Genomic DNA, 21,039 nt, shown 5'->3' on the forward strand with positions numbered 1-21,039 from the left:
ATGTGCTTCTTAGGGAAAACCTAAGTATCAAACCATATTTGATACTTAAAATCTTTTCATTCTGGAACTGAAGTAGGCCTGCCTTGCAATTTCAGTTTAATAGTACATTTGTTATAATTTTTAAAACAGATTATAAAATGCCTAACCAACTAGCTCTTGCCACTTACAAAAGTCCTAAATTTGGTATATCAGCACAGTTTACAAGTCATACCATCTCCTCCACCCTATCCCCCCCAAAAAATCGCAGCATCAATCCTGTGGATATTTTAAAAGTTTATTTCTATTTTAACTAGCCCGCAGACCCAATTCTTTGAGAAGTGAGCTGATTTCTTTCTAGCACATTGTCTATGGACCTTGCTCATGGTAACTTTCCTCCCATCCCCTTCCAAAAAAGTCAGCACCTTCCATCATGATGCACATTTTAAGTTAAAATTGTCAATACAACCCTCAAAATGCAAGTTTATTGAATAAAGCTGAGAAGAGCAGTAAACAGACAAAAAAATGCATCACCTAAATAAAAAAATTCACGTATTTACAAAGTTCAGTAACTGTTTTCACATGCAGAAGTTAATGCACAGGAAAATGTTGGTAGTAGAGTTTGGATGTCTTGAAATGCTGAAAGCAATGACCAGACACACAAACACATTAAGTTTTAGCTATAGGTCAATTAACGAACCAACGCAGTCCCCACACAGTCACACACTTTAGTTCCAATTCCTTTTAGGCACAAGCAAATTGCCACACTCTTTGTAATGGTTCACAGTAACCATTAATGGTGTTGAGCTACAGTAGCAAGTTTAAATATCCCTTCATTTACAGAACCATCCATCCCACCAGGGAAGTATGCAACATGCTTCAAAGAATAAGAACAGAATTTTAAAAGCTGAGATTCTACTCATAAAAATGTGAATGGAGGAAAACAAGTAGTATCTGTGCAACACAGTGCAGTATTTTGTACAGAATATTGTTAAGGCCATGGCAGTCTATAAATTAAAACTGGTATTCATTAAAACAACTGTTGACTGCACTTTTGAGTGCTCAACATGTATGGAAACGCACTGTCTACATGAGTGCTGCTTAACAAAAGAAACAAAATCACACACAGTGTGAGGCAACACATAAGCAGGTGTAGCATAAAGTTTTATCTACTACAGTGGTTTATGTGAATAACAATTTACAAGTGAACCAGTATTAATGTGTCCCTTTATGTATATGGACATCACTAAACTACAAAACATGTTTGTTTTAAGTTTTTATACATCTCCATATCGTAGAAGCAAACAATACACAGCATCAGTTCCTCAGTTCTCTGTGTGATTGATTATTAAACAACCTGTAGACGTTGCGCATGATTACACTAGACAGAGCAGGCAGGTCTAGAGTTGTCACAATAATCAAGATGTCTAATGGCACCAGACAAAAGAGTGCCAAACCTTACATCAGTAAGAGAGAAAAATAAGAATTTGTATTTGTTTCTAAGTATCTATTGTGCTGAACGTCTATGACTGGATATAAAAAGTCAAGAGTTAGAGTGTCATGCAGCAGCACTGATTTAATGACTAGAGATAGAAAGAACAAACAGGTGTTTGAACAAAGTCTGACATTCTTAACACATTTTATTATATTGGCTGGAATGCTCTAAATTCATGAAAGCCTTTGAGAAAATCTTCAATTCCCAACCCTTTAAAAAAGTGTGTTGAACCCCACCCTCTCCAAAAAAGAGAAAAAGAAAAAATAGAGAAGTAATGATCTGGACAGATACACAACAGCATGCCTTAGTTCCTCCCATATCCTCAACTGCTATCTGGTGATGAAGAATTCTTAGAAAGCAGTATTTTTAGAATTCACATACAATCTCACCAGTATAAAGAACCAATAACAACACTGATCTGGTGCCTCTGCTCACTCTTTGCAGACCATTTTTTAAATTCCTAAGGTGTAATTATACATTTCACATGCATTTGTGAGATATGTAAACATTATGTTTATATCCCACATGAGTCAGGCTAAAGGTTTTCTAAATACTGTGTGTGGCACTAGAAACTTCATGCTGTATCAAGTCAGTATCAGTATTAAGCTAATGGACTCTATAAGGAAATAGCTAGACATTTACTGAAAACCAATATAAAAATCTGGCCCAGAAAGACTAGAACAGAAATACGCAATTTTCTTGATTTAAGATGGTCAAGTGTGTGTTTAAAAAAAAAAAAGCTCTACACACTGTTTAAGACAAGTATGTGTAAGAAGCTTTTTTTGTGAGTGCTGACTTTATCATGACAACTCTAGCTGATTCTTTATGAAGGATTAGGGATACACATCTTCAGCAGTGCACAAGAGAAATAAACTCTGAAAAAGGCAATTTCTCGGGTTTAGGAAGGACCGTATTCTGGGAAGTACTTCAGAGGAACGGACAATAATTCTAGGATTATAGCCAGGAAGGACTGGAAGACTTCAGGAGATGCTTCAGCTTCTTCTAGATTTTGAATGTTGAATAAGCCACTGAAGTGTGATATCTAAAGATGGAGGGAAAAAAATTGAAGGCATTAAGATATCAAAGTTAAGACACTAAACATGAGAGACAGCATTTAAAATGCAGCTAATTCAAAATACATGCTGTGCCTGCCCTCTTCTGCTTTTTGCATCTATATTATTCTCCATTACCTAAACTTCAAGAGGACATTCTAAGGAATTATGAAAGACTCAGCAGTCTCTGATTTAAAAGTTAATTATGCTCAGGACAGCCTGTGCCATCTTTTATTTAAAAAAAAAAAAAAAAATTTACTGGCTGCCTGTTAAGGTAAGTACTGTATGTGAAGTGCCAGGAATGCAAAGATATGGGAGAACCCCTCTCTCCCCTCAAGGAGCTTTTAGTATCAAACTTGGAAAACATAGAAGAACTCATTTTGGACTAGGAGGAGGGCTGCCCCATAGAATTCCAGGCAAAGGAGTATGGGGATTAACATAAGAATAAAAAAAAAATAATTTCAACTAGTCAATAAAAGTCACTGAGATGTTTGGTTAACAAAAAAAAAAAAAAAAAGAATTCTAGGCAAAGGAAACAACAAAAGCAAAAGAATAAACAAAGGCATGAACAGTGTGGAGATCTGGATGGATTATATGTGGTAAGTTGTGGATGAAGCACAGGAATGGGGGAAGGTGCTGCCACTCATCGCTAAGGCTACAGCAGGGGTTCTCAACTTCACCTTTCTGACCTTTTGAACTGGGTAAATCTTTGCTGGGACAGGACGAAGGCCTTTCCTGTGCATGGCAGACTATTTTGCGGCATCCATGACCTCTACCCTAGATGCCATTATCACTTCCCCTACACACCCACAGTTGTGACAACCAATAATGTCTCCAGGGATTGCCAAATGTCCCCTGGGGAGCAAAAATGTCCTCAAGTGAGAACCACGGGCTAGAAGGAGCCAGATAACCTTGTATACCACTCTAAGATGCTCCTAAGTTTGGGTTTTATTCTCAAGTCAACTGGAAATTACTGGAGAATTTTAAGCAAGGAAATTATATTAGCTTATTTTAGGATGATCAATGGCAACAGAAGAGGACAACTTGGGAGTTGTCAGTACAGACAGTGACTATCACAGCAGGAATAGGAAATGTGAAGGCACGAAGCAAACAAGTGCTGTGGGGATGGAAGAAGGAAAATGTGGAGTTGACCAAGATACGAACAGAGAAAGAATCTTCTGGCCTCAGTGAGTTGTGTTTGTCATGGAGCTGTTGACACAGTGGTTAAAGTAAGAACAGACTTGAGGAAAAAAAAAAAAGATAAAGAATTTAGTTATAGAGCACATCAGATTTGAGGTGCAGAAGGTAACAGGCATGGAGATGTCCAGCAGATAGCTTTAGCTATACTGACCTCAGAAAGGGATGGGAACTGGTAAGATGTCACCATAGAGGTGGCAGCTGAAGCTATCACAGCTGAGATTAGCCAAAAAAAAAAAGCACTTAGACTGACAAGAGATGGCAGCTAAGTCAAAACAGTGAATTACTGTCCTTGAGTTCTTTAAAAATGTGTCATCCATATGAAGAGTGTGTGAGCATCTATTAGAAGCAGCACTTAATTCTCCAAACCTGAAGATAAGTGCAAATTCAATTTCCAAGCTAATATGCGTTACAGAAACTGTAAGCCACACATGTAAAGAATAGCCTAGAGCTGAGATGGAACCTGTTCAGAGTTGTGGAAAAAATGATTTAACCTGATTGTTGAACCAGATCATGTGCACTTTAAAAGGAGGACAGCAGTATGTAGTAAGAGCAAAGCCACATTCATTAGAATTGAATGGGGAGAAAGGTAAATCTGAGTGTGAAATGCCCAGGTTTAAATATTTAAGAAATTCACTTAAAAAAAAACAAAGCTTGTGGACAGTGGACAGATGTTATATCCCAAAGACAAATGAATCCTTAAGACTAGATAAAAAAGCAGAAAAGAAATAAGATACTCAGATGGAGTCATCTTCCATGACAAAAAGGGCCACAAGTATGAGTCATCTTTGCAAAGATCATGTTCACAGAAGTAATCTGTTCTATGTGTGATTTGAGGACACATTACTAAAATATTTCATATACCACACTGGGAAGGTGGAAGGAGAATATACAACCCATGTGCACTGAGATACTTTTGGAACAATTTAGTAAATTCATAAATTTGGTTCTAAAATATGTTGTAAAAGGTGAAATTAGGGAGGATGTTCTGATTTGACTACCCAAGAAATCTAATCTACTTGGCCCTTAGTTGTATTTCTTGCTCCAAATAAACAGACATTCTCATTTACAAACTACTTGTTTTGAATCTAGTAAGAGTGGATCCATTTCCTTGGGCTTGATACTACTAAGTGAAGCAGGAGTTCTACAATCACAAACTGACTATGGAACTCTATGACAGACTACGAGGTCAGCCTCAAATAACAAAAGAAGTTCTCACCAACTCTCCCGCATTTACTTCTTAAATGAGCTCACAAGATTTTTTTCCAGGAAAGTATCCAGCTGGTTTGTCAAGGTAGTAAAACAAAGGATTTTTTTTTCTCCTTTCAGTAACTTTTTCCCCCTATTTTATGGAATACTAGAGAGAATATAAGGGAGTAAAATGGATTTACAGAATAGCACAATGCCCTATAATTATGGTTAATGTATGCAGAACAGGGTTTTTCAACCTCACCACTACTGATACTTTAGGCTGGACAATTCTTAGCTGTGGGGACTGTACCATGTTTAGAACATCCCTGGTCTTTACCCACTAAATGCCAGCAGCATGCTCTTTGTTATGACAACATTTGGCAGTGTCTCCAAATATTGCCAAATGTATCCTGGGGGAAGATCCTTCAATGAGAACCAGTGGTGTATAAGTAAATGCTCTCTTGGGAACACAAGAATTCCTCCTAACATGGGGGTGGGGGGGGATTTTTTTTTTTTTTTTTTGATGAACTCTAAGTAACCCTAAGTGCTTGAAGAGTCTGTTCTCAAATTAACTAAATGCTCACAATATAGCAAGTCACTTAGTCTACCCCTTTAATAGAGGACAGTTTGTGTCCACCAGCAAAGTATTAGGCTCAGATTGCTTTTGAGTGCTCTTTAAAGGAAGCCCAGGAGTGCCTAACTGGTTCAGTGGGCAGAGCACGTGACTCCTGATCTCAGGGTTGTTAAGTTCAAGCCCCACATTGGGTGTAGTGTTACTTAAAAATAAAATAATAAAAATGAAAAATAAATAAAGGAAGCCCAGAATTAGCCAGAAAACTATTAACACTTTGAGCTCATCAGAGCATGTTTGAGGAGGGGTGAGGGAAGAGTTGACAGACTAGAACTGACTTGGGAAAAAAGTTAACTACGATGAGAACCAATACATATTGAATGAAAGCTAAAGGAAAAAAGATAACAGAATACCTTTTAAACACACTGTGTTGACACTATGTATTACATTCTACTCCAATACAAGTTTTTGGTCTGTTTGTTTCTTTCTTTTTAATTGGAGGTGTGACTATGGGAGAATGGTCAGAGATACCATGTTTTTGGCTTTGAAGATGGAGGAAGGAGCCATGTGCCAAGAATGCAGGTAGTATCTAAAAGCTGGAAAAGATAAGGAAATGGAGTCTCTCCTAGAGTCTCCAAAAAGAGTACAACCTGTCATTTTAGTCCTTGGTTTCTAGCTCAGTGAGAACTATGACAGGCTTCTAACTGACAGCAGCAATAGAAAACTAATACACCCACATGACATCCACCATATGTCAAATGCTACAATGCATTTTCACATTCCCTCTCACAAGAGAATTTCTAAATTGCTGCCATTATCACCATTTTATAGATGAGTAAAAAGTGGAGATTAGGGAGGTTACATGCTTTGTGCAAGGCCAGTCAGAAAATAAATTAGGACCAAGTGTTCTGGCCTGAGGCTGCCTGACTCCAAAGCCCATGCTGTTTGCAGCCCATTATGCAGCAATGATAGGCAGCCTCATTTTTCTGTAGTGGCCCACAGAGTGATTTTTTTTCACCACTGACCACCAAACTGGAAGAGGTGAAGGTGCCATGAAAATCTCTAGGCTCCTACCCAGCTGCTTCAAGGTACATGCATTAAACTCTACTCTCACACTTTGGTTGAACCTGTCATGCCGGACAAGAACTGTGTGACTTAGCCTGAGTAGCTTTTTGTCATGAAGGTATACTTTACCAGTGAGTATGTTTTATTGCACTGTGAAAGGTCTTTTCACTCAAACAGCTAACAGGTTGAATAGCCTTTCATCTTGTCAAACGTTTCTATTCATCTTTCCTTTTTACCTTTTGATCCTTTTCACCCATTCCAATCCACTTTTATTAAATAACCTCTCACAAATTAGTTAAAGTTCAGCCAGATATACTTAAATTCTTTAAGGACACTGTGTTGGACTAACAGTGTCCCCCTAAAAATTCACACCTACCTAAAACCTCATAATTTATTCAAAAATTGTCTTTACAGATATGAGGTCATACTGAATGAAGGTAGGCCCTAATCCAATGATATGTATCTTTATAAGAGAAAATACACACAGAGACACACACACAGGAGAAGGCTATGTGAAGCCAGAGGCAAAAACCGGAGTAAGCATCGATATGTCAAAGAATGCCAAAGGCAGCCGGCAACCACAAGCTAAGAAAAGGCAAGGAAGGATATTCCCCAACAGCTTTCATGGCCCTGCTGACACCTTGTTTTTGGACGCCTAGCCTCCTGAACTTGAGAAATAAATTTCTGCTGTTTTAAACCACCCAGTTTGTGGTACTTTGCTATGGCAGTTCTAGGAAATTAATACAGACACTGAATAGATAAAGAATACTTTTGGCTTGTATTTCCAATGAGAGTACTAACATTACAGTAATATACTGGTTCAATAAATGAACAATTGTTTCAGTGCCTATAGACCAATTTTTGTAAAGTCTTATTTCAAAAACATTTTGTTATAAAGCACAGCTGGATACTAGCTCTGCCAAAATTAATACAATAAATTGATATCACATCATGTTTTAACTTCATGTCTATTTCATTTACTTCTTTAAAGAGCATAGAGCACATTCAGGATGTTGTATTTGCTGTCAAAAGATATAATGTCTATTCTTTTTCCTGAGGCAAAAAAAAACAGTCCTCTATAAAGGAAGTCACTTAAACAGAAATGGAGATAATAAAGAATAAGATGCATTAAGACATCCCTTCCAGTGATACCCATTTCTTCCACAGTCATTTCTTACCTATATTATCCTTTTCTTTGCAAGAAATTGAATAGCAGCAAATTTCTCTATCTTGAATAGCAGACAGGTTCCTATAAGAAGCAGAATTAAGCCAATTAAGTCTGTGCTTAAAATAACTATCATACCTATCACTCTGTTCAATTTTCTTATCTTTTTATACTGAAGAAATTATTTTACTACTACTAAAATTTTAGAAATTCACTTCTCTGGTAGGCCAAATTTACCATGTTTACCTAAAAACATGGCTATAATCATTACTAAATAACAGGAGGGCCAGGCTGGCTCAGTCGGAAGAGCATATGACTCTTGATCTCAGGGTTTTAAGTTCAAGCCCCACGCTGGGTGTAGAGATTAGTTAAAATCTTTAAAAAAATAATAATATAATGATGCTAAACAAAGCAGTGGGCAAAACAGTATAATTTAGGGGTGCCTGGGTGGCTCAGTCATTAAGTGTCTGCCTTCGGCTCAGGTCATGATCCCAGGGTCCTGGGACTGAGCTCCACATCGGGCTCCCTGCTCTGCGGGAAGCCTGCTTCTCTGTCTCCCTCTGCCCCTACTTGTGTTCCCTCTCTCGCTGTCTCTCTGTCAAATAAATAAATAAAATATTAAAAAAAAAAACAAAACAGTATAATTTAGAACTAAATTCTTTTAAACACCATCATTCATTCTTAAGACATACATTTTTTCAATTAGCTGTTTCTCATCCAAGGCATTAGGAAGATCTCTCTTGTTTCCAAGTACAAGCACCTTTAAAAAAGAAAAGATATTAACAATAAACTTTTATGTAAGAAAAGGTCACAGAAGCATATGATAGTCATATCTGTAGACATTAAAATTGGAATGCTACCACATGCCATAATATTGAGGCGTATTTGTATAACTGGTGGCCTATCTCATTTATTTAGTAATTCAAATTAGCATTCATTTCAACTTCTACCGCATAGATGCCCCTAATTCAATATGTGGCTGCCAATTTCTACTACAATGTTCTTAAGTCTATGGTATGTATTCTGCAATTTCTAAATAAATCTCTACCATAGGTGAATATGATCTTAATACAACCAAGGGGGGGAGGGGAACAATTTTTTAACCACTTTTTATGTTAGCCATTAATCATATGAACACATAAATTTGCTTTTAAAATTCCTGATCCATCCTACAGAATATCATGTATAAATATTCTAAGACAATGGTTAAGTCTGGAAATCAGGATAAATATAGCAGTCATAAGCTTTACGAATGAACGGTATCATCTGGTTGCTAGATGTGCTTTGAAAAGGAAGAAGAGACAGGCTTTTCAACCACCACTCTATCTTTTCTCAGATAATATCGTTCTTTCTGCCTTAGAGAAAGCAAAGAATATGAGTACATATAACAAAATTTGAGAATATCCATACTCTCAGTGTTCTCTAAGAACATGTAATCTTTGACCTATCTCAACAAAGTACACGCCATGTCTACCTTGCCATACCTATTTTCTTTCACTTAATACACCCCCCCCCCCCCCCTACTCCATACACTTTGACCACTTATACTCATAGGACCTAGATTCTTACCTTGCACAAAGGACAAAGAGACAAGGACAGAGGCACAGAAGAGTCAGGGACACCGGGAGCTCATAGGACAATGTTAAACCAAAGCCTATCTCCCGTTCCCCAACTTTCACCCCTCTCCATATTCTTATTTAAGTCATACTAGGTTCCGAAGCTGGACCTGCCTGATTTTCTAAAAATAATATCATGGCCATTTGTGATCAGCTGTCAGTTTGGGGGTTGCCTGGCATTTTAGTCCTCTTACTACATTTAAGAACTCTCCTCCTACCTTATGAACCTGCCTCCCAATAAGCTACTTGCTTCTATGGATAATTTTTTCCCCAGCTTTCCTTTCTGCTAGAGCATGGACACTTAATCTAGGATGAACCAAACCTTTCAATGCAGAGGCAATGATGCAAGAAAGCGGGAGAGAGAACCCATTCTGACAGGGAAAGGGAATCAGCTAGATGACTTTCCAATCAGAACAATTGTGTCTAGTGTTCAGAAACTGCATGTGGTCACCAGACTTACTCTGTGGTGTGAGTCTGGATGTGATCCTGGCAGCTGCTTAGCTTCCTTGTTCCAGCCTATTTCCTGAGCCTACTTATGTGCAGCCTTCTTCGGAGACTCTGTGAGCTACCCAATATCCTTTCATTGAATTCCTTTCTACTTATGTCAGCTTTCTATTGCTTGCAACTAAGAAGACTTATGGTGACCTTAAGGTAAGACTGATTTTTACCTATGGCAGGTATACAGAACTAAGTTTTAACACAGGAGACAAAGAATAGGCTTTGAAGACATGGATTCGAAACCTGGTTGCACAACAGGTAATGTTACCATGTAACCCTGAAGAACAACTGTTATATAACGGAGGGATAACCACAAACCTCATTATGTTGTAAGGATTACCTGAGATAATATACCTCAAGTATGACATTCATGAACTTGTGACGAGGCTAAAGCATGGTCCTTTTCCAACATTTGTCAGCTCAAGAAATGGTACCCCTTCCACCTAACTTCATGAACCAGGAACTAGGAATTATATTCTTTACATCTCCTCTTCCAACCCATTACCAAGTCTGGTTGACAGCATTCCTAAATATCACTAAAATCGGTTTCCTTCTCACCATCTTGTCTACTACCACCCTAATCCAAGGTACTGTAATTTGTCAAGAGAATTTCAAGAGCTTCCTAAAACTGCCCTCCTTATTTAAGGATTAAATTTAATCTTGCCAATTTAATCCATTGTCAAATTGAAATCAGAATAACTTAAATAATAAATCTGACACTTAAAACAGTCAGTGCGTGGGTGGCTCAGTCAATTGAGCATCTGATTCTTGATTTTTGGCTCAGGTCATGGGGTCGTGCCCCCCCCCCCCACCCAGCGTGGATCTCTGCACTCAGGGCAGTCTGCTTCTGCCCCCTCTCCCCCCACCCCCACATACTCGCTCTAATAAATTAAATCTTTAAAAAAAAAAAAAAAAGGAAAGGAAAGAAAAAAGAAACACTTCAGAAATAAAGTTTTAAAACACTAGCAACAGCTTCCCACACAGTCCAGCCCAGCCTCCTCTAGTATCCTAGCCGCCGCATGGCTCACCACTCTCCCCACCTTCTCACTTCGCTTTTGCTCTAGGGAGACTGGCCTCCTCTTAGTGCCTTGCTTCCTCCTACCAAAAGGCCTTTGTCTACAACTCTCTTTTCCTCCAATCATCCCATCCCTCACATGTCTACATGTCCCTCATAATTCAGCTCAAGCATCACTTCCTCAGGGAATCCTCCTTTCTTCCCTCAAACTAGATCAAATCTCCCCTCTAATTTATCTCTCATGGCCCCTGGTACCTCTCCTTCATAGCACTTATCAGAGCTGTATTATTCCAGTGATTTCATGGCATCTACCTTTCCTACTAAACCTAAGCTCCATGATGGCAGCATACTTCTATTCACTTTGTATCCCTAGGACTGAGCACTGCCCCTATTGTATATAGCTTAATAAATAGCTGGTTAAGAAATGAATAAATAGCACAGTGCCCAGTATATGGCTAGTATTCAGTAAAGATAAGCCTTTGAGGATTTTAAGACATTTAACTGATTTCAAACATAATAAATCATATAATTATAATTTTAATAATATAATTATAAATCTTATAATCATATAATATAAAATAACAAGAACTCCATACTTACCGGAATTCCTTGTAACTGTGGTTTATCTAGAAGATTATGTAGTTCATTTCGAGAGGCTTCTATCTTTTCACGATCGGCAGCATCTATCATGTAACTTTAAAAAAAAGCGATTTCAATATCTCGTCTCCGAATTCTCTGATAGTCACAATTAGGGATAAAGATTTTTAATTTTCAGATTTACACTACTAAGGGGCACCTGGTTGGCTCAGTAGGAAGAGCATGCGACTCGTGATGTTGGGGTCGTGAGTTTGGGCCCCACACTGGGTGTAGAGATTACTTAAATAAATAAATAAGCAAATAAATAAACTAAAAAAAGATTCACATCACTGAAATTGTTAATCAAAATAAAGACCTAAAGAAAAGCTCAGTACCCAAAAATACTTTTAAGTAGACTATTTAGATGCTAACACATGATAGTAAAACATTTATATCCCTTAGCTCTTAGCTGCTTAATAAAAATAAATAAATAACTAATCTCTCATTTATGATTAAATTTGTTAAAGTTTCATATTAATGGGATTACACTAATAAAGACCGTTACTGGCGAAATAAAAATTGAGCCTTTGGAAGTATTAAAAACAACTTTTTTCCTGGAAACCTAAACTGACTTTTTTTAAGCAGCGCTTACACAATGGCATTGACTCCTCTGCAGTACCGCTCCCACATGCTCCGGAACCGGGGTTGTCCTCCTATGTCCCAAATCTTTAAATCAAGACAGACAATTCTTAATGAAGGTACTTTAAGTAATATATTGAAAGAAAAAGTAGAAAAAGGAGAGAAAGATCAGGCAGATATGCCTATTTCCACAATGTTAGAGCCAAACTACTTCTGAAAAACTTGAGCTGAAACAAGTTCTTAATCTAGAAGCTCTTGGGTCCACTTCTAAACTTGAAATTCATATTTAATATGTTTACACTGTATCTAGTCAGTTCTACTAAAGAAAATTTTGTGCAATACTTTCTTTGCTTGTTAACCAATAAACTTCCGTACTGAAAATGTATCTTTAAGAGAAGTTTCAGCATGTACTGAATCACGCATCATCCAGATCTGAATGCCAAAAGAGAAAGAAACAGAAAAATTTGTATCTGTATATGCTAACAATTTAAATCAAGTATGGTAAAAAGATCACGTAAAAGATCACGTACCTTTATTGTGACGTTACCTTTAGTTACTTTCCTCATGTTGAAGCCCACCGTGGGTATCATATCTTCACTGAATTGACCTGACTGAACAAAAGAAAACATCTGAAGTTAGAATAATCAATATTTATTAAGACATATAACACGGCATAAACTTCAGGCATCAACAATGCTTTTATAACCATTTTAGTGTATTATATAACTAATTTTTTAGTGGCGGTAACAACCTGTCTTAAGAAAACATTCTTTATAGGTGCGCCTGGGTGGCTCAGTCAGTTAAGAGTCCACTCTTGATTTTGGCTCAGGTCATGATCTCAGGGTTGTGAGATCAAGCCCCTCTGCACTGGGCGTGGAGCCTGCTTAAGATTCTCTCTCTCCCTCTCCCCTTGCTCCTACCCACCCTCCTTTAAATAAAAAAAAAAAAGAAAACATTCCTTTTAGCCACAGTTCTTGAAGAGATACATTATTTCCTTCATCCAAACACATTCCGTTTTTTAAAAAAAGGATACTTTTAATAAGATTATAACTTTTTACATATTTCCTCCCTCTCCCTTTGCTGATCCCCCTGCTTGTGCTCTCTCACTCTGTCAAACACATAGTCTTAAAAATAGATTAAAAAGAAATATTATATATTACAACTATAAATGAAAATTTATTAATTTCCCCACCTATACATAAATGTTCACACAAAGTAGGAAATCAGAAGTAAAACTTCAAAGTTTTCCCATTTTAGCAAATTATTTTGACAATTTCAACTCATGCTAAACAGCTTTTCCAAGTTTGTCTTTTAACAAGACTTATATTTTGCCATTGTACAGGTTTTCCTTTTATGTAATCAATTCTGTTCTTTTTTAGCTTATGACCTTCTCATAAGACTAAAATATTTTCTAATAATATTTGAATGCCCTTTAAAATTTAAAATGTTCATCCATCTGGAATTTGATTTTACAGTGCAAGAAAGTTCCTTTTCTCAATCATCTCACTCCTCATTTAAAAATCTACACATTCCTAACTAATTTGAAGTGATATGCCAAATGCCATAAGAGACACTTCTATATCTGAGTCAATACTTTTCCATTAGTCTGTTTATTCCTAAATTAGGATTAAATGAATTACTGCAGCTTGTACAATTTCTTATTCTATAAAGAAGATCAAGAATTTGGAATGTTTTCAAAACTGTCTTAGTTCATCACTCACATTCCAAGTAAACTTTAGAAATTCATATTTCAGTTAAAAATTGACTGGAATTATATTAACTGTATTAATTTGAGAAGGATTGTCCTATATCAATTCTTTATATTTAACCACGATCAAGTTTCTCCATCCAGGCACATGGTTTGTTCATTTAAACATTCAAATCTTTTATATCCTTCACTAAAGTATCATAATTCTCAGAAGCCTGGGTGGCTCAGTCATTAAGCGTCTGCCTTCGGCTCAGGTCATGATCCCAGAATCCTGGGATTGAGCCCCGCATCAGTCTCCCTGCTCAGCGGGAAGCCTGCTTCTCCCTCCCCCACTCCCCCTGCTTGTGTTCCTCCTCTCACTGTCGTCATCTCTCTCTCTCTCTGTCAAATAAATAAATCTTAAAAAAAACAAAGTATCATAATTCTCATAATAGCTCTCACATTTCTTATCATATTCTTTTTTTTTTTTTAAGATTTTATTTATTTGAGAGAGAGAGAGCACAAGCAGGGGGCGTGGGAGAGGGGTGTGGGGGGTAGAGAGAGAACCTCAAGCAGACTCCACGCTGAGCACAGAATCTAGTGCAGAGCTCAATCACATGACCCTGAGATCATGATGTGAGCAGAAACCAAGAGTTGGACACCCAACCGACTGAGCCACCCAGGTGCCCCTCATATTCTTAATTCTGACTACAATTACAAAGTACATCTAATGAGTCACAGCTAATACTGACTTTATATATTTACATATTTATAAATTTTATTTACCAAATATTAATTTCTCAGTTGACCTGACTCTTATTTTTAGGTAAACATCCCAGGATTATGAAATCTCTCAACAAAGGAATGGTTAAACAAATAGGACTATGTTCAAGGCCCTAAGACTGGCTGATTGTTTGCTGTGACCTTAGGCTAGCCACACATGATTCTAAAACTGTCTACAAGTCCTGAGCACAATGAATTCCAATTTTACAAATTAATTTCCTCTACGCAACTCCAAAGTTCTCTGTTCCCCCCCACCCTGCCCCACATTCAGTGGTGTTCAGGCTGATTTCAGAAAAAAGATGCTAACCACAATCACTACTTTCATTTATATTAAACATTATAATTCTCAGAACTTTCACATATGATTTATATGTGGAAATCTAGTCATGACATCAAAACTATATGTATCAAAACTAGTAATGATACAACAACAAAAATATAACCTAATTAGAAGGGGAGAAAAGGCAACAACAAAGGCAATATCCATAAAGCAACAATAAAGTGGGCTTCATTAAAATTAAAAACTGCCATGTGAACAAGATTTAGAAGAGTTACAGAGTTAGAAAAGAGGCACAGAGTAAGAGAAAATATTTGTAAAAAGATACATCTAATAAAGGACTATTAGACAAAATATACAAAAAACTCTTAAAACATCAATATGAAAAAAAAAAAACCCAATTAAAAAATGAGCCACAGACCTCAACCAATACTTCACCAAAGAAGATACACAGATGGCAAATAGGCATATGAAAAGATACTGCACATCATATGTCATCAGGAAAACGCAAATTAAAATGAGATACCACTGGGATGCCTGGGTGGCTCAGTCGTTAAGTGTCTGCCTTCGGCTCAGGTCATGATCCCAGGGTCCTGGGATCGAGTCCCACATCGGGCTCCCTGCTCTGAGGGAAGCCTGCTTCTCCCTCTCCCACTCCCCAGCTTGTGTTCCTGCTCTCGCTATGTCACTCTCTGTCAAATAAATAAATAAAATCTTAAAAAAAAAAAATGAGATACCACTGGTACACTTATTAGAGTGGCCAAAATCTGGTACACCGATAATACCAAATGCTGATAAGGAGGTGGGACAACAGCAATTCTCACTCATTACTGGTGGGAATGCAAAATGGTACAGCCACTTTCGAAGACAGTGGCGAGGTTTCTTACAAAACCAAATACACTCTTACCATTCGTTCAATCCAGCAATCATGCTCCTTCATATTTATCCAAAGATGTTGAACTTAAGTCCACACAAAAACCTGCACATTAATGCTTACAGCATCTTTATGCATAACTGGTAAAACTTGGAAGCAACCAAAGTGTCCTTCAGTAAGTAAATGTATAAAAAGACTGTGTCGTATCCAGGAAATGGATTATTATTCAATATTAAAAAGAAATGAGCTACCAAGCCACAAAAAGACATGAAGGAATCTTAAAAACATATCTAAATGAAAGACTCAATCTGGGGGCGCCTGGGTGGCTCAGATGGTTAGGCGTCTGCCTTCGGCTCAGGTCATGATCCCAGGGTCCTGGGATCGAGCCCCACATCGGGCTCCCTGCTCCTTGGGAGCCTGCTTCTCCCTCTGCCTCTCTCTCTCTCTCTCATGAATAAATAAATTTAAAAAAAATTAAAAAAAAAAAAAAAGAAAGACTCAATCTGAAAGAATTACTTAACTCTGATTCCAACAAAATGAAAACATGACTCTAGCAATATTCTGAAAAAGGCAAAACTATGGAAACAGTAAGAAGATCAGTGGTTGATAGGAATTGAAGGGGTGGGGGAGGAAATGAATAGGCAGAGCAGAGGATTTTTAGGTAATAAAAAACTGTATGATACTATAATGATGGATATATGTCATTATACATTTGTCCAAACTTATAGAATGTACAACACATAGAGTGAAAAAATAATGTAAACTATGGACTTTGGGTGATTATTATGTGTCAGTGTAAGTGCATCAATTGTAACAAATGTACCACTCTTCTGTGGGATGTTGATAATGGGGGAAGCTGTGAGTGTAGGGGCAGGAGGTATATGGATAACTCTACCTTCCCCTCCTCGATTATGCTGTGAACCTAAAACTGCTCTTAAAAAAATATTTTTCTTTTTCTTTTTTTTTTTTTTTTAAAGAGAGAGAAGCAGGCTCCCCAATGAGAGGGAGCCCGATGCAGGGCTCGATCCCAGGACCCTGGGATCATGACCTGAGTTGAAGGCAGATGCTTAACGACTGAGCCACCCAGGCATCCCAACAATAACTTTTTTTTAAATGGGCAAAGGACTTGAAGAGACATTTCTCCAAAGGAAATATACAAATAGCTAATAAGAACATTAAAAGATGCTCAACATCACTAATCATTAGGGAAATGCAAATCAAAACCACAAAAGATACCACCTTCATACCCATTAAGATGGCTATTATCAAAAAAAAAAACCACCACCAACAACAAAAAACAAAATAACAAGTTACAGCAAGGATATGGAGAAATTGCAACCCTGGTGCACTGCAGCAGGAATGTAAAGTGGTACAGCTGCTAAGAAAAACAGTATAGAAGTTCCTGAAAAGGTTAAAAATAGAATTACCACATGATCCAGCAATTCTACTTCCAATTATAAACCCAAAAGCATTGAAAGCAGGGACTCAGAGATTTATCTGTATACCCATGTTCACAGCAGCATTATCCATAACAGCCAAAAGGTGGAAGAAACCCAAAGACAACTGACAGATGAATGGGTAAACAAAATGTGGTTTATTCCTACAATGTAATATGATCCAGCCTTAAAAAAAACTTACTCATGCTAAAACACAAATGAACCTTTTGAAGACATTATTACTATAATAATATAAATAAGCCAGATACAAAAAGACAATACTATATAATTCTACTCACATGAGAAACCTAAAATGGTTAAATTCATAAAGACAGAAAGTAGAATGGTGTTTGCCAAAGGCAAGGGAGAAGGGGGAAATAGGCAGTAACTGCTTAGTGGGTATGGAATTTGTTTGAAATGATTAAAAAGTTCTAGGGGTGCCTGGGTGGCTGGCAGTTAAGCCTTCAACTCTTGGTTTCGGCTCAGGTCATGATCTCAGGGTCATGGGATGTAGCTCTGTGTCGGGCTCTGGGCTCTGCTTGGCGTGGAGTCTGCTTGAGATTCTCTCCCTCTCCCTCTGTCCATCCTCCTGCTCTCTCGTGCTCTCTCTCTCTCTAAATGAATGAATAAAATCCTAAAAAAAAAAAAAAAGTTCTACAGATGTATGGTGGTGATGAACTAATTGTACACTTAAGAATAGTTAATATGGGGGCACCTGAGTGGCTCAGTTGTTAAGTGTCTGCCTTCGGCTCAGGTCACGATCCCGGAGTTCTGGGATCGAGCCCCACGTCGGGCTCCCTGCTCAGCCGGAAGCCTGCTTCTCCCCCCTGCTTGTGTTCCCTCTCTCGCTACGTCTCTCTCTGTCAAATAAATAAATAAAATCTTTAAAAAAAAAAAAAAAAAAAAGAATAGTTAATATGTGGACTACTACTCAGCCATCAAAAAAAAAACCCAAAATCTTGCCATCTGCAATGAAGTGGATGGAACTAGAAGTTGCTATGCTAAGCAAAGTAAGTCCATCAGAGAAAGACAATTATCATATGATCTCGCTGTGGAATTTAAGAAACAAGAGAGGATCATGGGGGAAGAGAGGAAAAAATAAAACAAGACAAAATCAGAGAGGGGACAAACCATCAGAGACTCTTAAGCATAGGAAACCAACTGAGGGTTGCTGGAGGGGAGGGGGATAGGGAGATGGGGTAACTGGGTGATGGCCATTAAAGAGGGCACGTGATATACTGAGCACTGGGTATTATATAAGACTGATAAATCACTGACCTCTACCTCTGAAACCAATATTATATATGTTATTATTTAAATTAAATTAAAATTTAAAAAATAAGAATAGTTAAGATGGTGGGGTACCTGGGTGGTGCAATCAATTAAGTGAACGACTCTTGATTTCAGCTGGGGTCATGATCTCAGTGTTGTGAGACTGAGCTCTGCACTGTGCTCCACACTCAGCGGAATCTGCTTAAGACTCAGCTTCAGTAGTGGCTGATTCTGTTTTTCTTAAAGATCTCCACTGTAATTATATGTATTACAGTAAGTTTTAATTGATGTCTGAGGTGAGGTCCATGTAAGATAATGCTTCATTTGTTTGTTTTCATTAGGAAATAGGTGTTTTACATAAGGAAGCAGCCAGAAATGGTAGCTAAACTGTTTAAAGGCCAAAACTTTTAAACTAGCTTGCACAGGAAGCTTTCTAAAATAAAATGCATTCCATATTTAGGGCGCCTGGGGGGCTCGCTCTCTCTCAAATAAATAAAATCATTAAAAAAATTAAAAAATAATAAAATGCAATAACATACTTAGCTAACTTCTCACACATAATTTATGGAACATGATTCAATGTGTTCTTGGCATTTCAAGGTTACTTTATCAATTGTAAAATAAGAAAACGAAGATAACCCTTAAAGGCCCTTCTGGCAATAAAACTTAATGATTGTGAACATCAATTATAGTGCCATTCCATGACAAAATGATGTAGGGGTCTGCAGTATACTGGGGTACTGACCCTAAACTTTTAGATGTTCCTTTATCTCCTTTATCAATACTTCTTACTGGTGGCAGAAACTATAATTTTCTCTAATTTCAGTTGCTAGTGCTAATCTGCAATGGCTTAAAATTAGGTAATGAAGTCCTTGGGTTTTTATTTTTTATTTTATTTTTTTTTAAAGATTTTTTATTTATTTATTTGACAGAGAGAGACACAGCGAGAGAGGGAACACAAGCAGGGGGAGTGGGAGAAGGAGAAGCAGGCTTCCTGCCAAGCAAGGAGCCCGATGCGGGGCTCGATCCCAGGACCCTGGGATCATGACCTGAGCCGAAGGCAGACACTTAACGACTGAGCCACCCAGGCGCCCTGTCCTTGGGTTTTTAATCCAAAAACTTCTTGAGTACAGAAATATGTTTAATAAATATTTAACTGTGCTGCATGGATTTTGTGGTATAACTACTTTATAGACTTGGGAAGCATTTCCACTTCTTTCCTAGTGTCAAATCTTAATCCTCATTTTCAAAGCTTGTGCTGAATGACTAAACCACTGAGTTGGCAGCTGTTCTCTAGGTAACTGAGAATTTATTTCTATGCTGTCAAAATGCCATTAAACTGAGACAAACAATTTAGGAAGCAAATAGATGCCTGAAAAAATACTACTTGTGTATCATCTTATTTACTTAAACAAATTTAACATTTAAATAATACCAAACATCGTTCTTAGCACTTAATAAATACTCTACAAACAGCACTCACTGATTTTGTGGCGATGGATAGAACTGTAGTCATCTACACACACCCTGTAAGCCGAAGTCTCAAAGCAATATTCCTGCAATTTGTTTAGCTGGGTAAAATAAATCTGAAGCAAAATAGGTGGTAAAAAGAAGACTAATCCTCCAAGTCTGAGAATCTTATTACCAGTTTTGCTACTTACTAACCACATGCAAATCATTTTACCTTTGGAATGAAGCTACCTTATCTAGAAGAGGGAATTGGAAGAGTATGTCCAAAGTCACTTCCAGCTCTAACATTTATTACGTTTTATTCATATGCCTCTCATTTAAAATATAGTTGAGCAAGAGATAAATGCCTACAACAGAAAAATGTGGCTCTCTTCCCAAAATTCTTTGGTATATGAAAGGCTAAAAGCAAACCTTGTCCCAGAAAGTTTTCCTTTAGTGCTAACTCACATGTACAGCTGGGGAGAACACAGTGAAATACTCCTACAGTTCAGTGGTTTAAAGTAGGAATTCTATTATTATTACTTTTTTTTAAGATTTTATTCATTTATTAGAGAGAAAGAGAGAGCACGAGGAGAGGCAGCAGAGGAAGAGGGAGAAGCAGACTCCCCATTGAGCAGGGAGCCCAACATGGGGTTCAATCCCAGGACCCTGAGATCATTACCTGAGCCGAAGGCAGACGCCTAATAACTGAGCCACCCAGGTGCCCCTAAAGTAGGGATTCTAAATGAATTAGGTTAGATTTTACAGTTGCTCCTTTATTTATTTATTTGACAGAGACAGACACAGAGACAGAGGGAACACAAGTAGGGGGAGTGGGAGAGGGCGAAGCAGGCTTCCTGCTGCGCAGGGAGCCTGATGTGGGGCTTGTTCCCAGGACCCAGGGATCATGACCTGAGCCAAAGGCAGACGCTTAAGGACTGCACCACCCAGGTGCCCCTACAGTTGCTCTTTTAAATGCATAAATATGCAGAGAGCAAGCTATTACCCACATGAGGAAGTAAACTTCTCTTTGCTTGATCTGTCCATCTACAGTAGCAATCCAATCCAGTCCTTAATAAACTTGAAAAGACAAATGGAAAAATACCAGCTTTGACAAACATCTCCAAGTATTCTCTAACAAAACCTTTTTTCCAAAAAAAGGACCTGGTTATCAAGCTACTTTGGAAAAACAGAATGCAGTAAGG

The 21,039-nt window shown here is 37.7% G+C and overlaps 1 protein-coding gene across 1 annotated transcript in view; it reads right to left on the bottom strand.

Moving 5' to 3' along the window:
* Positions 1 to 260: 260 nt before the first annotated feature.
* ARL8B (ADP ribosylation factor like GTPase 8B) overlaps positions 261 to 21,039 on the bottom strand; it is a 58,260-nt gene continuing 37,481 nt past the window's right edge. Inside the window, exons 2-7 of the mRNA XM_034998622.1 lie at positions 12,587 to 12,667; positions 12,070 to 12,143; positions 11,442 to 11,535; positions 8,405 to 8,472; positions 7,726 to 7,796; positions 261 to 2,513 (exon numbers count right to left, since the gene is read on the bottom strand). Coding sequence (XP_034854513.1) covers positions 2,464 to 2,513; positions 7,726 to 7,796; positions 8,405 to 8,472; positions 11,442 to 11,535; positions 12,070 to 12,143; positions 12,587 to 12,667 — 438 coding nt within the window. The 3' untranslated portion in view covers positions 261 to 2,463. The remainder of the gene's footprint in view (positions 2,514 to 7,725; positions 7,797 to 8,404; positions 8,473 to 11,441; positions 11,536 to 12,069; positions 12,144 to 12,586; positions 12,668 to 21,039) is intronic.

This window comes from Mirounga leonina, unplaced genomic scaffold (genome assembly GCF_011800145.1).
Source record: "Mirounga leonina isolate KUSES-001 unplaced genomic scaffold, KU_Mleo_1.0 Mir_94, whole genome shotgun sequence".
In the NCBI taxonomy this organism is placed as follows: domain Eukaryota; kingdom Metazoa; phylum Chordata; class Mammalia; order Carnivora; family Phocidae; genus Mirounga; species Mirounga leonina.